A 16,263-nucleotide genomic window follows, 5' to 3' on the forward strand; every position below is an offset into this window, starting at 1 on the left:
CTCACGAGAAATACTTTTTTTTCCCTCACATACGGCACTCTGTGAGGACGCTCAGTGACGCTGCGCTGCGTGATTTGTCCGCTGCGTGCGCGTTCACGGTTCTTGATAAAGCAACCCTGGGTTGAGTTACCGAGTTGATATCCAGCGTCGTGATACCGATTATCCTGATTGCCATTGTTAGGGTTAGTCAACCCAGGATAGGTCTGGGTAACCCTGGAAAGGTTGATCTCGCTTCGTGATACAGGCCCCCTGTGCTGAAGAGACTTCGTGGGCACATTAATCACAGTTTGCTGTCAATCAAATAAAGTTCTCTCTCCCATGTATACCCTCACTGGCCACTTTATTAGGTACATCTTGCTAGTACCAGGTTGGACCCCTTTTGTCTTCAGAAGTGTCTTAATTCTTGGTGTCATAGATTCAACAAGGTGCTGGAAACATTCCTCAGAGATTTTGGTCCATATCGACATAATAGCATCACACAGTTGCTGCAGATTTGTCAGCTGCACATCCATGATGTGAATCTCCTGTTCCACCACATCCCAAAGGTGCTCTATTGGATTGAGATCTGGTGACTGTGGAGGCCACTGGAGTACAGTGAACTCATTGTCATGTTCAAGAAACCAGTTTGAGATGATTTGAGCTTTGTGACATGGTGCGTTATCCTGCTGGAAGTAGCCATCAGAAGATGGGTACACTGTGGTCATAAAGGGATGGACACGGTCAGCAACAATACTCAGGTAGGCTGTGGTGTTTAAACCATGCTCAGTTGGTACTAAGGGGCCCAAAGTGTGCCAAGAAAATATCCCCCACACCATTACACCACCACCAGCAGCCTGAACCGTTGATACAAGGCAGGATGGATCCATGCTTTCATGTTGTTCACACCAAATTCTGACCCTACCATCTGAATGTGGCAGCAGAAATCCAGACTCATCAGACCAGGCAACATTTCTGTATTTGTTTTGCATGTTTTTAGTTCAAGGCGTCTCCAATGAAGATGGTATAAATATTCACTAGTAATTTTTTCAGCTGGGGCTTCAGTGCCTTGCTCATGGGAACCTTGGCATTGCCCAGGAGGGTACTAGCTACTGGTCCACACTTGGTCCACACTGGGACTTGAATCAGTGACTGTCTGGTTCCCAAGCCAAGTCCCTATGAACTGAGCTACAGCCACCCCAGTGTAATGGGATACTTGATTGGAACAGAGCCATTGTTAAAGTTATTTGTAACATCTGTTGTTTTCCTACTATGACAAGTAAACATATCTGCAACTTTGGATTTGTTTTTGTCCACAGTTTATTCTTCCATTAACACAAACTTCATCATCTATATCAAGACTATTAAGAAAATATGATGACTAAGTAATGTGAGTGATTATTTTTTCACAAAGCGGTGCAATCTGTGACTGAATTTGACTCCCACTGAAATCTGAGTGGAACTAAAACCCACAGTAAGATGTCCTCAGATGAACCACAGCTGCCTCCCTCTTGTTGGGCTTCAGTGTAATATGGAGATGAAACCAGGAGAAAGGTGCAGCACTTCAAAGGGCATGTGTGATCACAGAGCTGCAGCAGATGTTAGCAGACTGATGCTGCTGCTGTCCAGATGGATATCATGTAGCCACCAGTCTCTTTTTAAATGTTACTGCTTAAATGTCTCCTACGGAAAAGAGGTTTAGTTAAAGTAATTATGAACTACACTCCAAATGGGGTTGAGAGGTGAAGTTGTTTACATGTAATACCACCATTTTCTGATGTTGCTGTTGTTTGTAATTTTCAGAACAGTTACTCCTGATATGGAAAGATGTGTTTGTGTCTTCGCTTGAGCAAGTTTGCTGATGAGTTTTAATTTCACTGAATGAAGAATGATTCACATCGTAATATGAGGTGTCATGGCAGGAAACACAGTCCTTTACTTTGGAAATGAGCACTGCTTGTATGAGGAAATGCCATTAATATGAGAAACTGTGTGTTGCTTTCTTAATTTGCTCCCAATCAACCTCTCAATTCTGGATCTTGGGTATGGAGCACTTTCTAAATGTGATAAAGGCAAACCTGTATTAAAGCAACACTTACCTTTCTGGAAATTTTACGCTTTTCTTTGTTTTAGGTTAAAATGCTATTAATAAGCTGATGGCACACTAACATGTAAGTGAATTCCACCAGAGATAAAAACTCATAATTATAACTTTCTCATATGGTTCTAAGAAAACTCTGACCAATCATTGCATTTGGACCAAATCCAAGAATTGGCCAAGCGTTCTGTCTGTCTTCCCCACGTGGAGGCCTCCAACTGGACTGATGTAACCGCTCGCGTAACATCCCCCCCTCCCCCGCCCCCGAGTCTGTGAGACAACAAATAGGCTAGTAACAGGGACGCTTGTGGATATAAACTTTTCTCTGTAACAATGGCAGACAAATGTGGACAGCCGCTTCCACCTCCAGCCGCTCTAACAGGGAAATCAAATTGGCAAAAGAAAGAATATAGCAGAAAAAGCTTACACTAAGAGAGAACTCGATGCTGCAAGGGTCAACATCTGCTCTGCTTTCGAGCGATGGTGAAGACTGATGCAGCTTCATCCTGAGCTAAAAAGGGATGAGATGGTCGCAGAGTTTCTGCTGGACAGGTATTTTTAGTTTGCCTAATATAATAGATATGACAACACAGCATCCAGTTGCTAACGGTTAGCCTACTGTAGCCTAACGTAGCTTGAGCCTCTGTATTGTCTTCCTTGTTTGTTGCCAGTCACCAGTACTATCTAATGTTACCATTTACGTTATATTATAAAACTCAAAAGTCATCACTGACCCCGGACAAGTTTCAAAACACCAGGGTTGTGTTTGACTGTGCAGGACAGGTAACGTTATGTTTAGCTTGCTTCTAATATAACATATAACGTTACATGACAACACAGCATCCAGTTGCTAATAGCTAACGTTAGCGTACTGTAGCGTAGCCTCTGAAACATTAAAATTATCTTCCCGGTGCGTTTCCACTTACTAGTAACGTTAACGCTACTAGCTAACACTGTAATCTTATCCTAGAACTCATCAGTCATCACTGACTCCGGTTGAGTTTTAAAACTCCGGGGTTGCGTTTGACTCTCTTGGTTGTAACGTTACACTCGCTCTCCTCTTTGTGTATCTAACGTTACCTTGCCAACGCCTATGTCTATCATAGACGTAATGAGGACGTAATGGAGGAGGGGGGAGTAGGCCTTTGGAGGGAGGTGGAGTTGCAGGAGGAGGAGGAGGATGGGACTTTGGAGGGAGGTGGGAGTTGTGGATGTTAAGATTTTGTGCTGTGTGAAATGCAAGAAAGGTAAGAGTTGCTTTAATGTCTCAAGACTAGAATAATAACTTAAATATAGGTCGCAATCTTGTTTGAAATATGGAAATCTGCATATAACATTTCAGTTTGTAATCAGTCTAATGGCCAGAAAATTTGTTGGTATTGTACATGTCTGCAGACCACAGTATAGGTTACATTTGCATGTAACTATGTGGCTGATATGTTGAAACTTCAACAATGCTGTGTTTAACGTGCAGTGTAGTTAGATTTAGACACAAATCACTTGGTTATAGTTTGGAAAAGTCACGTTTTAGCTTAAAATACCTGGGTTAAACTAATAGTTTCCTATTTTCTTTTGTAGTTTTTGTCATATACAGATTTGTAATGGTGATTGCTGGGTGATATATATGTTGATGTCCAATATCAAGTCCCTGTTTAATCATGTAACGAGACAATATGATTTACAGCAGCTACTTTAGGTGCAAAATCTAAAAGCTGGGCACGTCTGCAAACGGGTATAACATAAAAGCAGCAGTAAGACGCACTGTTGGTAAAATAAAATATGCCTAAAACTCTCTGTGCATGTGTTTCATAACTAGTAACAAGGGCACAGTAGGGCCCTTCATAATAGCATGCACTGGTTGTAACTACCTTACTTCACTGCATAGCATAGCATAACAGTCTTCATAACTACTTTCCGGAAAACGGTGAAGCTGACAGTGCACATTGACTGTGCACGGCTGCAATCTGTAACACTGTGAGTTTTACAGAGGAAATGAAACTGCTGTTTTAGAACCACATACTGCTTTTAGTGGGAAATTATGTCATGATTACTTTGTGTGGTCACTGGGAGTGCTGATGATTTTGAAACCCTGCCGCTTGTGACTCATTGGTTCAAATTACATTGTGGAACAATTACAGAGAAATACCAGTGAACTAGACAAAGATTTAAAAACAATAACAAGACCAGAATGCATAGTCTGTTTGCCGTGATATGAGAGACACACAAATGACACATGAGCCAAAAATAAAAAGCAGTTTAATGTGGAACAGAGAAAAATCACTGAATATATTTCAGCCTAAAATGCAAACTACTGCATGTTGTGCAGCTACACTTGGAATTGAAGCTCAGTTTATACAAAAATCTGGAAAAAACACAAAAAAGGCATTTCTTAAGCAATGATGGAGTAACATAAGGGGAATCATGTGATGACTGAAGGGCCGCTTCTACCCGTCCTGTGATGGAGCTGGGAAATCTTCAGAGCGATGGTCGCCAGGGGTGCCAGCATCACCTGTCCCAAATTAGGACACGGTCAGAGATCCGAGCACCTGGTGTCCAGATGCCACTGATGCATTTCCTCATTAATATTTAACTATAAGCAGTTTTATATTGTTTAATGTCACTTAGAGATATTTTACTCCAGAATGTTGCCCCAATATAATGGAACTAGATGGTATTCAGCTTGTGGTGCTCAAAGCGCCAAAAAAAAAAACCCCCGTCTCTTTCCAGAAATCATGACCTGGTTACTCAAGATAATCCACAGACCTTGTTGTGAGCAGTTTCATGTAGGGACTATTTTAGTTCTGCTGAATTACACCTGCCAACTGTATCACTGCACACTGCACAGAAGGAGGTGTGCATCTACTCATGGATGAGAGGCTCATGCTTGTGACAGCGTGACATGTAAAAATGAATAGTGTCCTTCTTGGTTGAGCTGTGTGATTAGCTAGCACAGTGGAGCTAGGTGGGCTAGCAGTAGATACATGCTTCCTTCTGCACAGTGTTACATTTGGTGGGTGTAGTTCAGTAGAAAGAAAATAGTTCCTACGTGGAACTGCTCACAACAAGGTCTGTGGATTATCTTGAGTAACCAGGTCATGATTTCTGGAAAGAGACATTGATGTTGAGTTTTTCATATGTAATTTTTGGCACTTTGAGCACCACAAGCTGAGTGCCATCTAGTTCCATTATATTGGAGAGAAGGCAGACATCTCTACAGCTGATATCTCCAACACTCAGCAACTCACACCAAATAATCTAGACTGATTCATAGCACTACAGGTAAGAAGAATAATACGTGTTTTTGAACTGGGGTGAACTGTCCCTTTAAATGAAAAATTAGGGCCTGTCCCGTTCCTCTCAACCACACAGGACTACCAACACCTCATACAGTACAAAAACATGTTTCATGTGAATCACCAGACTTCCTGTTTATGTTCTGTGGATTCAAAGATTTCAGCTGTTTTGGTCCTTAAATGTTCAGAATCAGATATTTTACCTGTGTGTCTTCAAAGATTTGCTCCTTCTCGTAGCTGTCTATGTAGATTCGAACTGTCGCCCCGTCACTTCCTGTCCCACTGAGTCTGTAGACGATCCGAGAGCCATCAGAGAAGATTATCCGCAGACCCTGCAGTAGAAAACGTGAAGCTTTTAGCATCAGCAGGCACAGCTGAGTCGCTCCAATGCTGAAAGAGTCCATATACCTACACATAAAAACTTAACAGTACAGCTCAGTGTGTATGATGTACCTGGTTCCTGGAGATGGTGCTGTCCACTGGGTCTGTGTACTCAAAGTTGTCTGCTTTCTCCACTTGGTAGATTTTGTCTTCCACAGCAAATCTCTGCTTCACGAAGGACTTGTCTGCGATCATGAGCTCCAAATCCTCCATCATCTCACAGGCTGCATCTATGTCTATGTTCTCATAGTCATATCTGGACAAAAAAAACCCAATAGCTATTAATAACACAGTAAGTGCTTTATTGTGTCAGCAGAGAAAACATTTGTTTGACAGTGCAGTTTATTGAATACACTGGACACATGTCATGAATTTGAAGCTGGTCTGGTTTTCAGTGAGAGAATTTATGGAAGCACTGGATGACAATGATCAGAGTCCCAGACATCATAACGTTACATTTTGATTTACTGGTCAGGGCATGGACTGAAAGAATATGTAATGGCATATAGATTCCACTAGATGTCAGTCATGTCCTGTATGTTTCTTCTTCACATGCCACTGTTTGTCAGATATATAATGTGCATAAACTGACTTCAGTTTTGGCCATTAGTGGGATATTTGAGGGAACCTCCAAACATCAGACATCAATGTCAAATGCCTCGGCTCTGGAAGTTTAGAGGCTCACTAAAAACACATTTAATTGGGACATTTGGCCTGGTCCTTTTTTTTTGTTTGTTTTTGATGTGTAATTCATTTTCCAGAACAGGTTACTCTGTAATAATCAGGGGATTAGGAGCAAAATGTTTCACATGCATAGTAAAAAATGGTGTCTTGATGTATAGTAGAAACAAAAATTGCAGCGTTCTTGTCTCATAAAGAATGTCTACACTGTATCAGTGTATCATTAGCCCCAGAGACCAGCAGCTTTAATGCCACTCCACAGGAAGACAGACTTTGTTTGTCATATGAAGGTGAAAACGAGAATGAGATTCATCTTTTGTTTTACTGTCCTGTTTACGAGGACATAAAGGATGTGCTTTAGTAAAATTACATCAATTTATGTTGATTTCTTTTGGCTGGATGAAAAACATGACTTGTGCTTCGGTTAGGGAACCTTTTTTATTGCAGATTTTATTTGCTAAGCTCAGGAAAGGAGGTAGAATATTTGGTTTAAGACCAAGCTGTGAAATAACCTCCAAGTCTGAAATGAAAAGTAATGGAGTGTTGGATGACTTCAGCTGTACTTCTGGTGTCTTGAAAACCCCATGAAAGCCATGAGGATGACACCAAAATAAAGAAAATCTATCAAATCAAATCATGCATAGGCTTAGATATCAGGTGTTGTGGGATACACATACACCCTCAATATTTAGAGCATGTGCATGTGTCTCCCCCAGTAAAACAGGCAGTAATTGATTCACAGAATGCAGGAAATAATTCACCAGGACGCAGGGAATTTCCTGAGGGAGGACCCAAATCTCCAGTTTCAAGTGTGCCTCCTTCCCACAATGTCAAAACCAAAACTATGCCCATGAAATTGAGTAAAGTCTTTGGGCTGCTGTGAAACTGCGCCTACTTGGGGCAACAAAAAAGTTTGTCTTGGGTGCGTTTGTACAGTAGACAAACAAGGAGGGACGGCAGAGGAGATATCTGCACACCAACGTAACGGGGCTAGAAAGTCACAAAAAGGTCCACAGGCTGAGATCAACGCAAAAATAGTCTACTTATTGAAGACATCTGTGCACAAATAAGGTGCTCTAAGTGCAAAAAAATGATTAAGAGTGGGTAAAAACAGCAGCAAATGTTTCAGCCAGTGGCACCAGCTGACTGAGTTATCATACCTGGTAGGAATCTCTGTCAAGATGTGTTCTGTGAAGCACTCATGTCAGTAGCACAGATGAAAGTCAAGGACTGAAATGTATCTCCTTTTTCATTTTTTTGCACGTTTAGCACCTTTGCACAGATGTCTTAGATAAATAGACCATTTTGGCATTGATCTCAGTCTATGGACCTTTTTGTGGCTTTCTAGCCCAGTTACATTGGTGTGCGGCGGGTATCTCCTCAGCCGTCCTTTCTTGAAATTTTCAACATAGAATTGATTCAACCACTGATTCTTGCTTGTTCTTTGTCAACTTTTTCGGGGGTTTTTTGGGTGACTTCTGACGAATGATAGAGCACAACTCCAGCGAGGTTTAAAAAACAAACTTTATACGCATCACCAACCTCTAATAATAACCCTTAACTGTGCACTAAGGTGAATGTCCATAGCTGTTCACACTAGATCAGGGGTGTCAAACCCATTTTAGTTCAAGGGCCATAGACAGCCCAACTTGATCTTAGATGGGCCAGACGTATAAAACCATTGCACAATAACCTGTAAGTACATTCTGTAGACGTTCATCCATTCATCCATCCATTCATCCACCTGTTCAACAGATGAACAGCCTGGGATGTCTTAGGAAAGATTAGTGCCATTTCAACAGTATTTCAGAGAACTGTATTCTAGTCAGGGTGGTAGAGCCTCTGAGGTAGAATTTTACATAAAGTAGGCAAAGCATTGTTTAATTTGCACCTGAAACCTGGCACCTCTTAGTCTCGTCATCTAGTGGGCTGGATTGGACCCTTTGGTGAGCCGGTTCTGGCCCACCGGCCATATGTTTGACACCCCTGCACTAGATATTGATGTGCATCAGAGATCTATATTAAGCCTTTACTGTGTACTCAAATGATGTAAATATGTATGCTCTGTTGTAAGAGGTAATCACATAGCAAAGTATGGTAATATGAATATGAATGCTCAATAGCTGTACTTGAATGTCTCCTTTTTATTTTGTTGTGTTTATGAGTGGACCTCAGGAAGAGTAGCTGATGTATCTGCATCACCTAATGTGGATCCTAGCAAGTACAAATACAACTATGAATACAGACAACAACACAGGTGTGTCATCATCTCACCTGGTGAAGTAGTTCCTCCCATATTTTAGCCAGTGGTCCTTTAGAATATCCTCCACACTCTGCCGTCTGGTGGCCAGGATGGACAGCCATGCCAGCACGGCCCAAAGTCCATCCTTCTCACGAATATGGTCTCCACCTGAAAGAGGGTATGTAATTACATTCACCAGGCACAGGAAAGTAAAACATGAGAATTGAATTAGATTCTGTCTTCCCCTATGCAATGTAAATTAAAATCTTTTGATCTAATAACTTGCTGAGGAGATACAGTACCTATACCAAAGCTTTCCTCTCCACACAAAGACAGCCTGCCTGCGTCCATCAGGTTCCCGAAGAACTTCCACCCAGTGGGAGTTTCATATAACTCTATTTTTGTCGCCTTGGCTACTCTGCAGGAACAGAAGTGAAACACTGAAATAACAAAATTGTTGGGTTATTAATATGTACTTTTGTATGTTAAAAGAAGGGCCTAAATAAAATTTAAAGATCCGTTTGCACCAAAAGAAACCCAATCCCCAGAAAATATGTTGCTATTGTCCGTTTCTGCAAACTACGGATACATTACATTTGCACATTATTGTGTAGCTGAAAAGCTGAAACTTTACGAACAATGCTGTTAATGTATAGTTGGGTTTAGGTACCAAAAACTTGGTTAGGAAAGATCATGTTTTGGCTGAAGCTACCAGGATTTGGGGGCACTATCCTCGCAGGAAATTCCTGTCTTGGTAAGACAAGCAACTGCTTTCCGTGTCACTATCCTGGCAGGAAATGCAAATATGTCCTGGTAGAAAACAACTTCTTTTCATGCCTTTATCCTCAGTGGAATCACAGCAACGACTCACTGAAGGACAACCGGTTTTGTTGACGTGAGAAATGTTGATATGATGCATACGATTTGCAGATGTAATGTATTCATGGTTTGTAGAAATGTACAATTCCAACATTTTCTTCTGGGCTGCCAAAAGTACTGTAAGTTTGACACTGCTTCAACTTGGAAAACCACTGTCCCATTGGTTTTGCAGGGATGTGAAAACCAGGCTGTGTTTTTACCTGTCTAAGGCTGCGCTTGTGGGCATGCTGCGGGCGAAGCCTCTCACCCCTGTATGCTGGAAGTACGGGATGCAGAAGATGTTGTCAGCAATCACAGCCACAGAGTCAGGTGGGGTGACGAAGAAGCCGTGCTTACCGAGGATCATGTTGCGGTCCTAGAGAGCCGACACACAGGCAGAGGTTAGAAGTCAAGGCCTTGGGTTCAGTCCTTCCAGACGTGAATGTCAAATATGCCTTTGTGCAATAGTACACGCACCCCATCACCGTCAAATGCTGCGCCAAAATCATACTGCCCGTCTCTCATGCTTTCAATGAGATCGACAGCGTAGGTGAGGTTAGGATCTGGGTGTTGACCCCCAAAGTCCTCCAGTGGGACGCAGTTAATGGCAGAATTGGCAGGGCAGCCCAGTTCCTCACAGAGTATTCTCCTCACATACGGACCCACCACTGGGGAGCAAACAGAGGTGACAGAGACAGTGATGAGAGAAGACTGGAAAGAGACAGTGATGAACTACTGAAGTCAGATATGGTAGTGTACAAAGTGGCACTATTGGCATCTAAAACAGTGTTGTGTTGCTCCGCTTAAAGCTCCAGTGTGAAGGATGTAGGGGATGTATTGGCAGAAATGGAATACAATATAATAAATATGTTTTCTTTAGTGTATAATCACCTGAAAATAAGAATCATTGTGTTTTTGTTACCTTAGAATGAGCCATTTACATCTACAAAGAGAGTGGGCCCTCATCCACGGAGTCTGCCATGTTTCTACAGTAGCCCAGAACCAACAAACCAAACACTTACTTCACATAGGGCCTTGCTTTTTGTGCCTTTTCACACAAAAAGTAGTTAGAAGCGCCTCCGTGATGAGTGCATCGGAAAGACACTGATTTTTAAGTACATAACTGTTTTATTCAGTGTTTTTAGCGGTCTAAATCCCCAGGTCTGTTTGTTTTGGAGAGGAAGAGACCTCTGCGGATAATTCGACTCCTGGTAAAAACCTCCTGAATGTCTGGATCTTAAGTTATCAGCGAAAAAAGGTGAGCACACATTAGCAGGTGCTGGGCTAGCAGCCTGTCTCCAATATGCCAAACAGCATAGGAGAAACACTGATTTGGAACGTGAAACTGCTTTATTCAGTATTTTTACTGGTTTTAATCACCTGGTCTGTGTGTCTATGAGAGGAAGAGACCGTTGCGAATAATTCGGCTGCAGGTAAAAATCTCCTGGACAATGAATGTTGAAGGGATTCTAAGCAGGAGTGATTTCAGTTGGTTGCAATCTGCAATCCTCACCACTAGACACCATTAAATACCCCTAAATCTCAAACACCGCTCCTTTAAAGCATCAGTTTAACATTCTGGGAAATAGACACTCATTGGTTTCATGCTCAGAGTTTGCTGAGAAGATCAGTACCACTCTTATATTTGTATGGTAAATATGAAGCTACCACCAGTAGCCAGTTAGCTTAGCCTAGCACAAAGGTAGGAAACAGGGAAACTTCTAGCCAAGCTCTGTCCAGAGGCAACAAAATCTGACTATCACCACAATCAAGTTATAACGTGTTAATTATAACGTAGCTACGATCTGAGAGTGACTGAAATGGAGAGAAAGTCAGGGGCCACAGTGACAGGGGTGTGGCATTTTGTCAGAATTTGTACCCTATTAATAACAATACTCATGACTTCCTCTGAGGAGGTGGCGAGGGGGATGCAGGGACTGTTAGTTTCAGTTTCAGTGTTTGGGGACGCTCTAAATAGCTTTCATAACCTGATCATTATGAATCGTTCTAAAGTCAACAGTTCCCATAACCCCACGCCACCTCTCCAATGTTATACTGGAGCCTGGGACAACACTTTCTTTGGTCTCAGTCAGATCGGTACATTTCACTCATTTTCATCATTGTCTTTGTATGGTAAATGGTTTGGATATGGATAGTGTCATAATCCACAAGCACTTGTGTGCACGAAAACATCATGCAAATGTCAGAGAGGCCAAACAGATGCGTGTGTACTGACTGGTGGCGTGTTCTGTGCGTCATCTTTGACCTTAAGCAAACATCTAAGGAACATGAGCATCATGTTGTTTTTCCTCTGAACCTATGACTCAGTAAAAAAAAACACAACAACGAAATAAGGTCATATTGAGTCTGGACTCCGAGAATCTAAACTGCCCTGTGTGCAGTGATGATAAGCAACTAAATACAAGAACTCAGTCTCTGCACTTAACTATTGTCACATGTTTTTGTGTCTAAGTGACTAATGGACACAACAGTTTTTGAAATTGGTCCAGTACTTAGCGAGAGTGCTGCAGCCAGCAGTGGCAAATGTTCATCACTACAGGGCTTAACTCTATTCAGATCAACAGATTTAAAAAATATTTTGGAGCTAATTTTGTGTGTTTTGACATGAAAATCTTTCTGAAATTTTCAGAGTAACAGAGAATATATCGATGAGATGACATGCTCTTAGTAAATATGCTCTCACCTCCGTGCATGGCATCGAGTCTTATCTTGATGTGGTTTTGACCAGACAGAAGCTCCTTCAGAGCCGCAAAGTCAAAGATGTTCCTCAGCAAGTTCGCGTAGGATTCCACAGAGTCCATAATTTCCACTGGAAACAGACACGTGAGAAACAAAATCATGTTTTTAATCTATAAATTTACATGTAATTGTCGACATTAAAGGTCCAGTGTGCAGGATGTAGTGACATTTAGCAGTGAGACTGCAGATTGCAACCAACTGAAACTTCTCCTGTGTACCATGCATGTAGGACAACTGCGGTGGTCCACATGAAAATGTAAAAATGTGAAAATGTGAATGGCTCTATCTAGAGCCAGGGTTTGGTAAGTTAGCTCTAGGCTACCAGAACAACATGGACTCTGGGGAAGACAACCCGCTCTATATGTAAATATAAACGGCTCATTCTAGGCCGACAAAAATACAATGTTTCTTAATATCAATTAATAATAAACTAATGAAAACACAAGTATGAATAATGCATTTCTTTTCTGTCAATATATCCACCTTAATCCTAAAAACTGGACCTTTAAGATTAACGTTCACTGAAGAATGGCAAAATTGGTCATATGACAGTTCATAAAGTAGGTCAGATTGTCTAAATGTAGCAGCAAACTAACATCTTCAGGGAAAGTGTTCACTGCTCTAGTATCCATCCACACATCCTTTTTTCCTCTCATGTCCTCCATCTCCTCCTGATCTGAAGTGATGGGTGACAGACCCAAGCTGCACTTCACCTGTGAAGGGTTTGAACTTGTTCTCCAGATCAAACATCTGTTTGCCCAGCGTTGTCAGATCCACTTGCAGTCCGGGGCAGATGGCAAACTCCTCAATGGTCCTGCTGATCTGAAAGATCTTGTTAGTGACAGCCTCCTTGGCCGGGCCTGGATGGAGGAGAAAATCTGATATTATATTTAATTTTCCATGAACTGATGAGTTATACACATTGGGTATACTGGTGGTAATATTCATGGTTGCTCTTTTCACTGTGTTTGAACTTTGTTCCAGATTTGATGTCCAGACAAACTCCCAAACTGTATCCGTGCCACATATCTGAATGAGGCCTCGTACAGCCTTGTTAACTTCTCTCGTAACACTATTTTTCACTTGGCCGATGCCTCTGCATGCTTCCTCCTCTCCAGTTACCATACCTCCATTTGCAGTATTGAACTTAATGCCAAAATCTCCCTCAGGTCCGCCGGGGTTGCGGCTGGCAGTGAGGATGATGCCGCCGATGGCTTTGTATTTCCTGATCACACAAGAGATGGCCGGTGTGGACATTATCCCGTGGTGTCCAATGATGACACGACCCACCTGAGGAAATGTCACACAGGTGTGTGTGGGTGAGCTGGCAGGCATGAGTGTGTATCTTAATTTATCTGAGTTGGGGGGAGGGCGGGGAATACCGCTGAATATCAGGTTTGGTGTGTCATGCTTCCTCCTCAAAGTGAGTGGGGCTAGAATTTCATTTAACGAATGACAGCTATGGCACATCAAGAGCAAGTTATATTATGAGTAAGTGCATTTTAAATCCCTCTAACCATCCTACTGAGAAGCATCAGAAGCTCAAAGGTTATGTAATTTAAGCCCGGGGACCACAGAGAGCTCATTACTGGTGCTGGCAAGAGAGAAGAAAACACAACAGGTTTTATGCTTTTCTATTTGAAGACACCAGAGTAGCCAGGAGCTGAAGTTACAGCAGCGACTAGCTGGTTTTAAACTGAAAGGCAGCATTGATGCTTCAATTTATTAGTTACATGGTTCTACTGTGGAATTGCATTATCCTGTCTCCCCTTGCATTGCGTATGACTCACAGATGCAGACCATTTATACCTGGCTAATCATGTTTTAAGTTGAGCTGCACAATTGTTTAGAATCGTCTTTGCAATGTCAACTTGCACGATAAACACATGACTTACTTTTTTTTGTTAACAAAAACTTGTTTCACATTGGCTTCTTCAGCACATGAAGTTTGCTGCGTTGTCATGCAGATCTGTTGACTTTTTAAGGTGCTTTCAGACCTAGAGTTGTCTTGCTTTAGTCTGAATCAGGGACTAATTTTGTTACAAAGTTGTATAATTGCCTAGAAGTGGTTCGTGTTCTCACGGCAGCATTTGCAAGTGGACCAGATCAAATGCCTTGTGTGAGAAAGCTGCTCTTGATTGGTCAGTAAAATCCAGGAAGTAAACAAAACGTTGAAGAAGAGTACAATTGCAAGATAAATGAGACACTTTCTAATGTCAAAATGGAGGGACAACTACGCAGGTTGATTTTAGCACTGGTCATCGTGGACTATATTGCTGTCATTGTTCATTTTAGTCAAACCATACAGTTTGAAAACGAGGCGCGGCTCCAACTAGAAAACAATGTTTTGATGCATTGGATGTGCTGAATGTGCATATTAAGGCAGTACAGGAGGAGGTGCACATTAATAATCCTCCAGGACTGTAACATGCTCATGTTTAACCCAAACAATGTGTCATGTGACTGTAGTTGATTCGGATCGAGGTCGGAACACGTTCTCACCACAAATGAACTGCGCCAGAGTGCGTTTTTAGACCACCTCTTCAAGAAGGTCTCGGTCACACCTGCCCAAACGAACTACACTTAGGGGCAAACAAACTTGAGTTCGATTGAACTGAACCAAATAGGTCTCGTCCCCATAGCACCTCTATGACTTCAACTGCTTCAGGAGGACTGTGTGATATAGATAAAACCTCTGGTAAAAGATAGTCAGTGAAACTTGAGTTGGTATTTGTTTTGTCAGTATTTTTCCATAGTATTCAACGTCAACAAAAGACTAACAAACGTTAAGATTGCATGTGCACCAAGACTCCCTTGCATGTAAAATTTAATAGAATGCAACATACATAATATTTTTTAATTTTAATTTATTGAATATTTCTGTTATTTGTATTTTGCTTAATTTGGATTACAGATTATATCTTCTATATACTGTTATAGCTGTTAATGTCTGATTTATAACATGATTTATTTCCATTATAAATGAATTCATTATTTTTTTCCTCTCAATACAACCCCACTTAAAAGGCTGCAAACTGAACACTAATAAGACATGGGGCTGGTACAACTGCTAACAACAAAGGGACAACAACAGATGACACATACATGCTCAAACCCGCCCACACACACAAACACATACCAGCATGTGCACACACACACACACACACACACACACACACACACACACACATGGTGTCACTGACCCCGTTGGCAGCTGCCATCTGCACAACGACCTCAATAGCTGTTCGGTTGAAGAAGCGTCCATCTCCCCCCACCACCACTGTTGATCCCTGGCGGTCACGTAGGTCAATGGAGGAGAAGATACTCTGGATGAAGTTGTGTAGGTAGTTCCTCCTGGTCTGGAATACATAAACCTTTCTCCTCAGGCCATTGGTGCCGGGTCTCTGGTCGGGGTAGGGGGCTGTAGGGACAGTCAACACCTGCAGAGGACTGTTGTCCATTATCTCAGAATGAGAATCCAACCTAATGCAACAGCGTAAAGAGCCAGAACCTGGTGCTTAGAGGGAAACCCCCCGTCAGTTGACATGGGGAAGCGTCCACAGGGGCAGAATGGGAGGGTATAATCTTGACTCCTCCTGTTATTTCGCTGGAAGCACAGGGCTACAGTGGTACTTCTGAAGCCCAAAATAACCTTTCAAACTAATGTGTGTGCAGAGGCAGGGGGAGTAACTGAAGACGCTCCTTCACACATGTGCAGGGAGATCACTGTCAAGGCTGCAGGCCCAGGCACAAAGAAGTGTGTGTGTGTCTATGTGTGTTTGGGTGTGTCTGGGTGGAAGTACTGAGGTGTTATAGGAGCTATTTGTCCATCTGTGAGCGGCTGCAGCTGTGCTCGGTGTAATGATATGCAAAAAGAAGGATGACATCTCTCATCGGAGATGCACTTAGTGCTATTTTAGGAGGGGGGTATTTACCCTTTATTAAAGCTGAGTGTGTACACAGAGAGTCATCAG

At 42.1% G+C, this 16,263-nt stretch overlaps 1 protein-coding gene across 3 annotated transcripts; it reads right to left on the bottom strand.

Moving 5' to 3' along the window:
• Positions 1–4,313: 4,313 nt before the first annotated feature.
• Positions 4,314–15,862, bottom strand: LOC117271579 (phosphoglucomutase-1-like). 3 transcript variants are annotated; one of them, XM_033649854.2, is made up of 11 exons: positions 15,493–15,857; positions 13,417–13,579; positions 13,003–13,149; positions 12,234–12,359; positions 10,007–10,197; positions 9,751–9,905; positions 8,974–9,089; positions 8,704–8,839; positions 5,821–6,004; positions 5,571–5,699; positions 4,314–4,583 (listed from the first exon to the last, which is right to left on the bottom strand). In XM_033649854.2, exons 1-11 carry the CDS (start codon positions 15,748–15,750, stop codon positions 4,494–4,496), a joined length of 1,695 nt encoding a protein of 564 aa, XP_033505745.1. In that variant the 5' UTR covers positions 15,751–15,857; the 3' UTR covers positions 4,314–4,493. The 3 variants fall into 3 exon arrangements, 2 of the variants coding, with proteins under 2 accessions (XP_033505745.1, XP_033505744.1); XR_004502895.2 differs by having other exon boundaries at positions 8,974–9,111; positions 13,003–13,579; positions 15,493–15,862; XM_033649853.2 differs by having other exon boundaries at positions 13,003–13,579; positions 15,493–15,859.
• Positions 15,863–16,263: the final 401 nt, after the last annotated feature.

This window comes from Epinephelus lanceolatus, chromosome 12 (assembly GCF_041903045.1).
Source record: "Epinephelus lanceolatus isolate andai-2023 chromosome 12, ASM4190304v1, whole genome shotgun sequence".
NCBI classification, from domain to species: Eukaryota; Metazoa; Chordata; class Actinopteri; order Perciformes; family Serranidae; genus Epinephelus; species Epinephelus lanceolatus.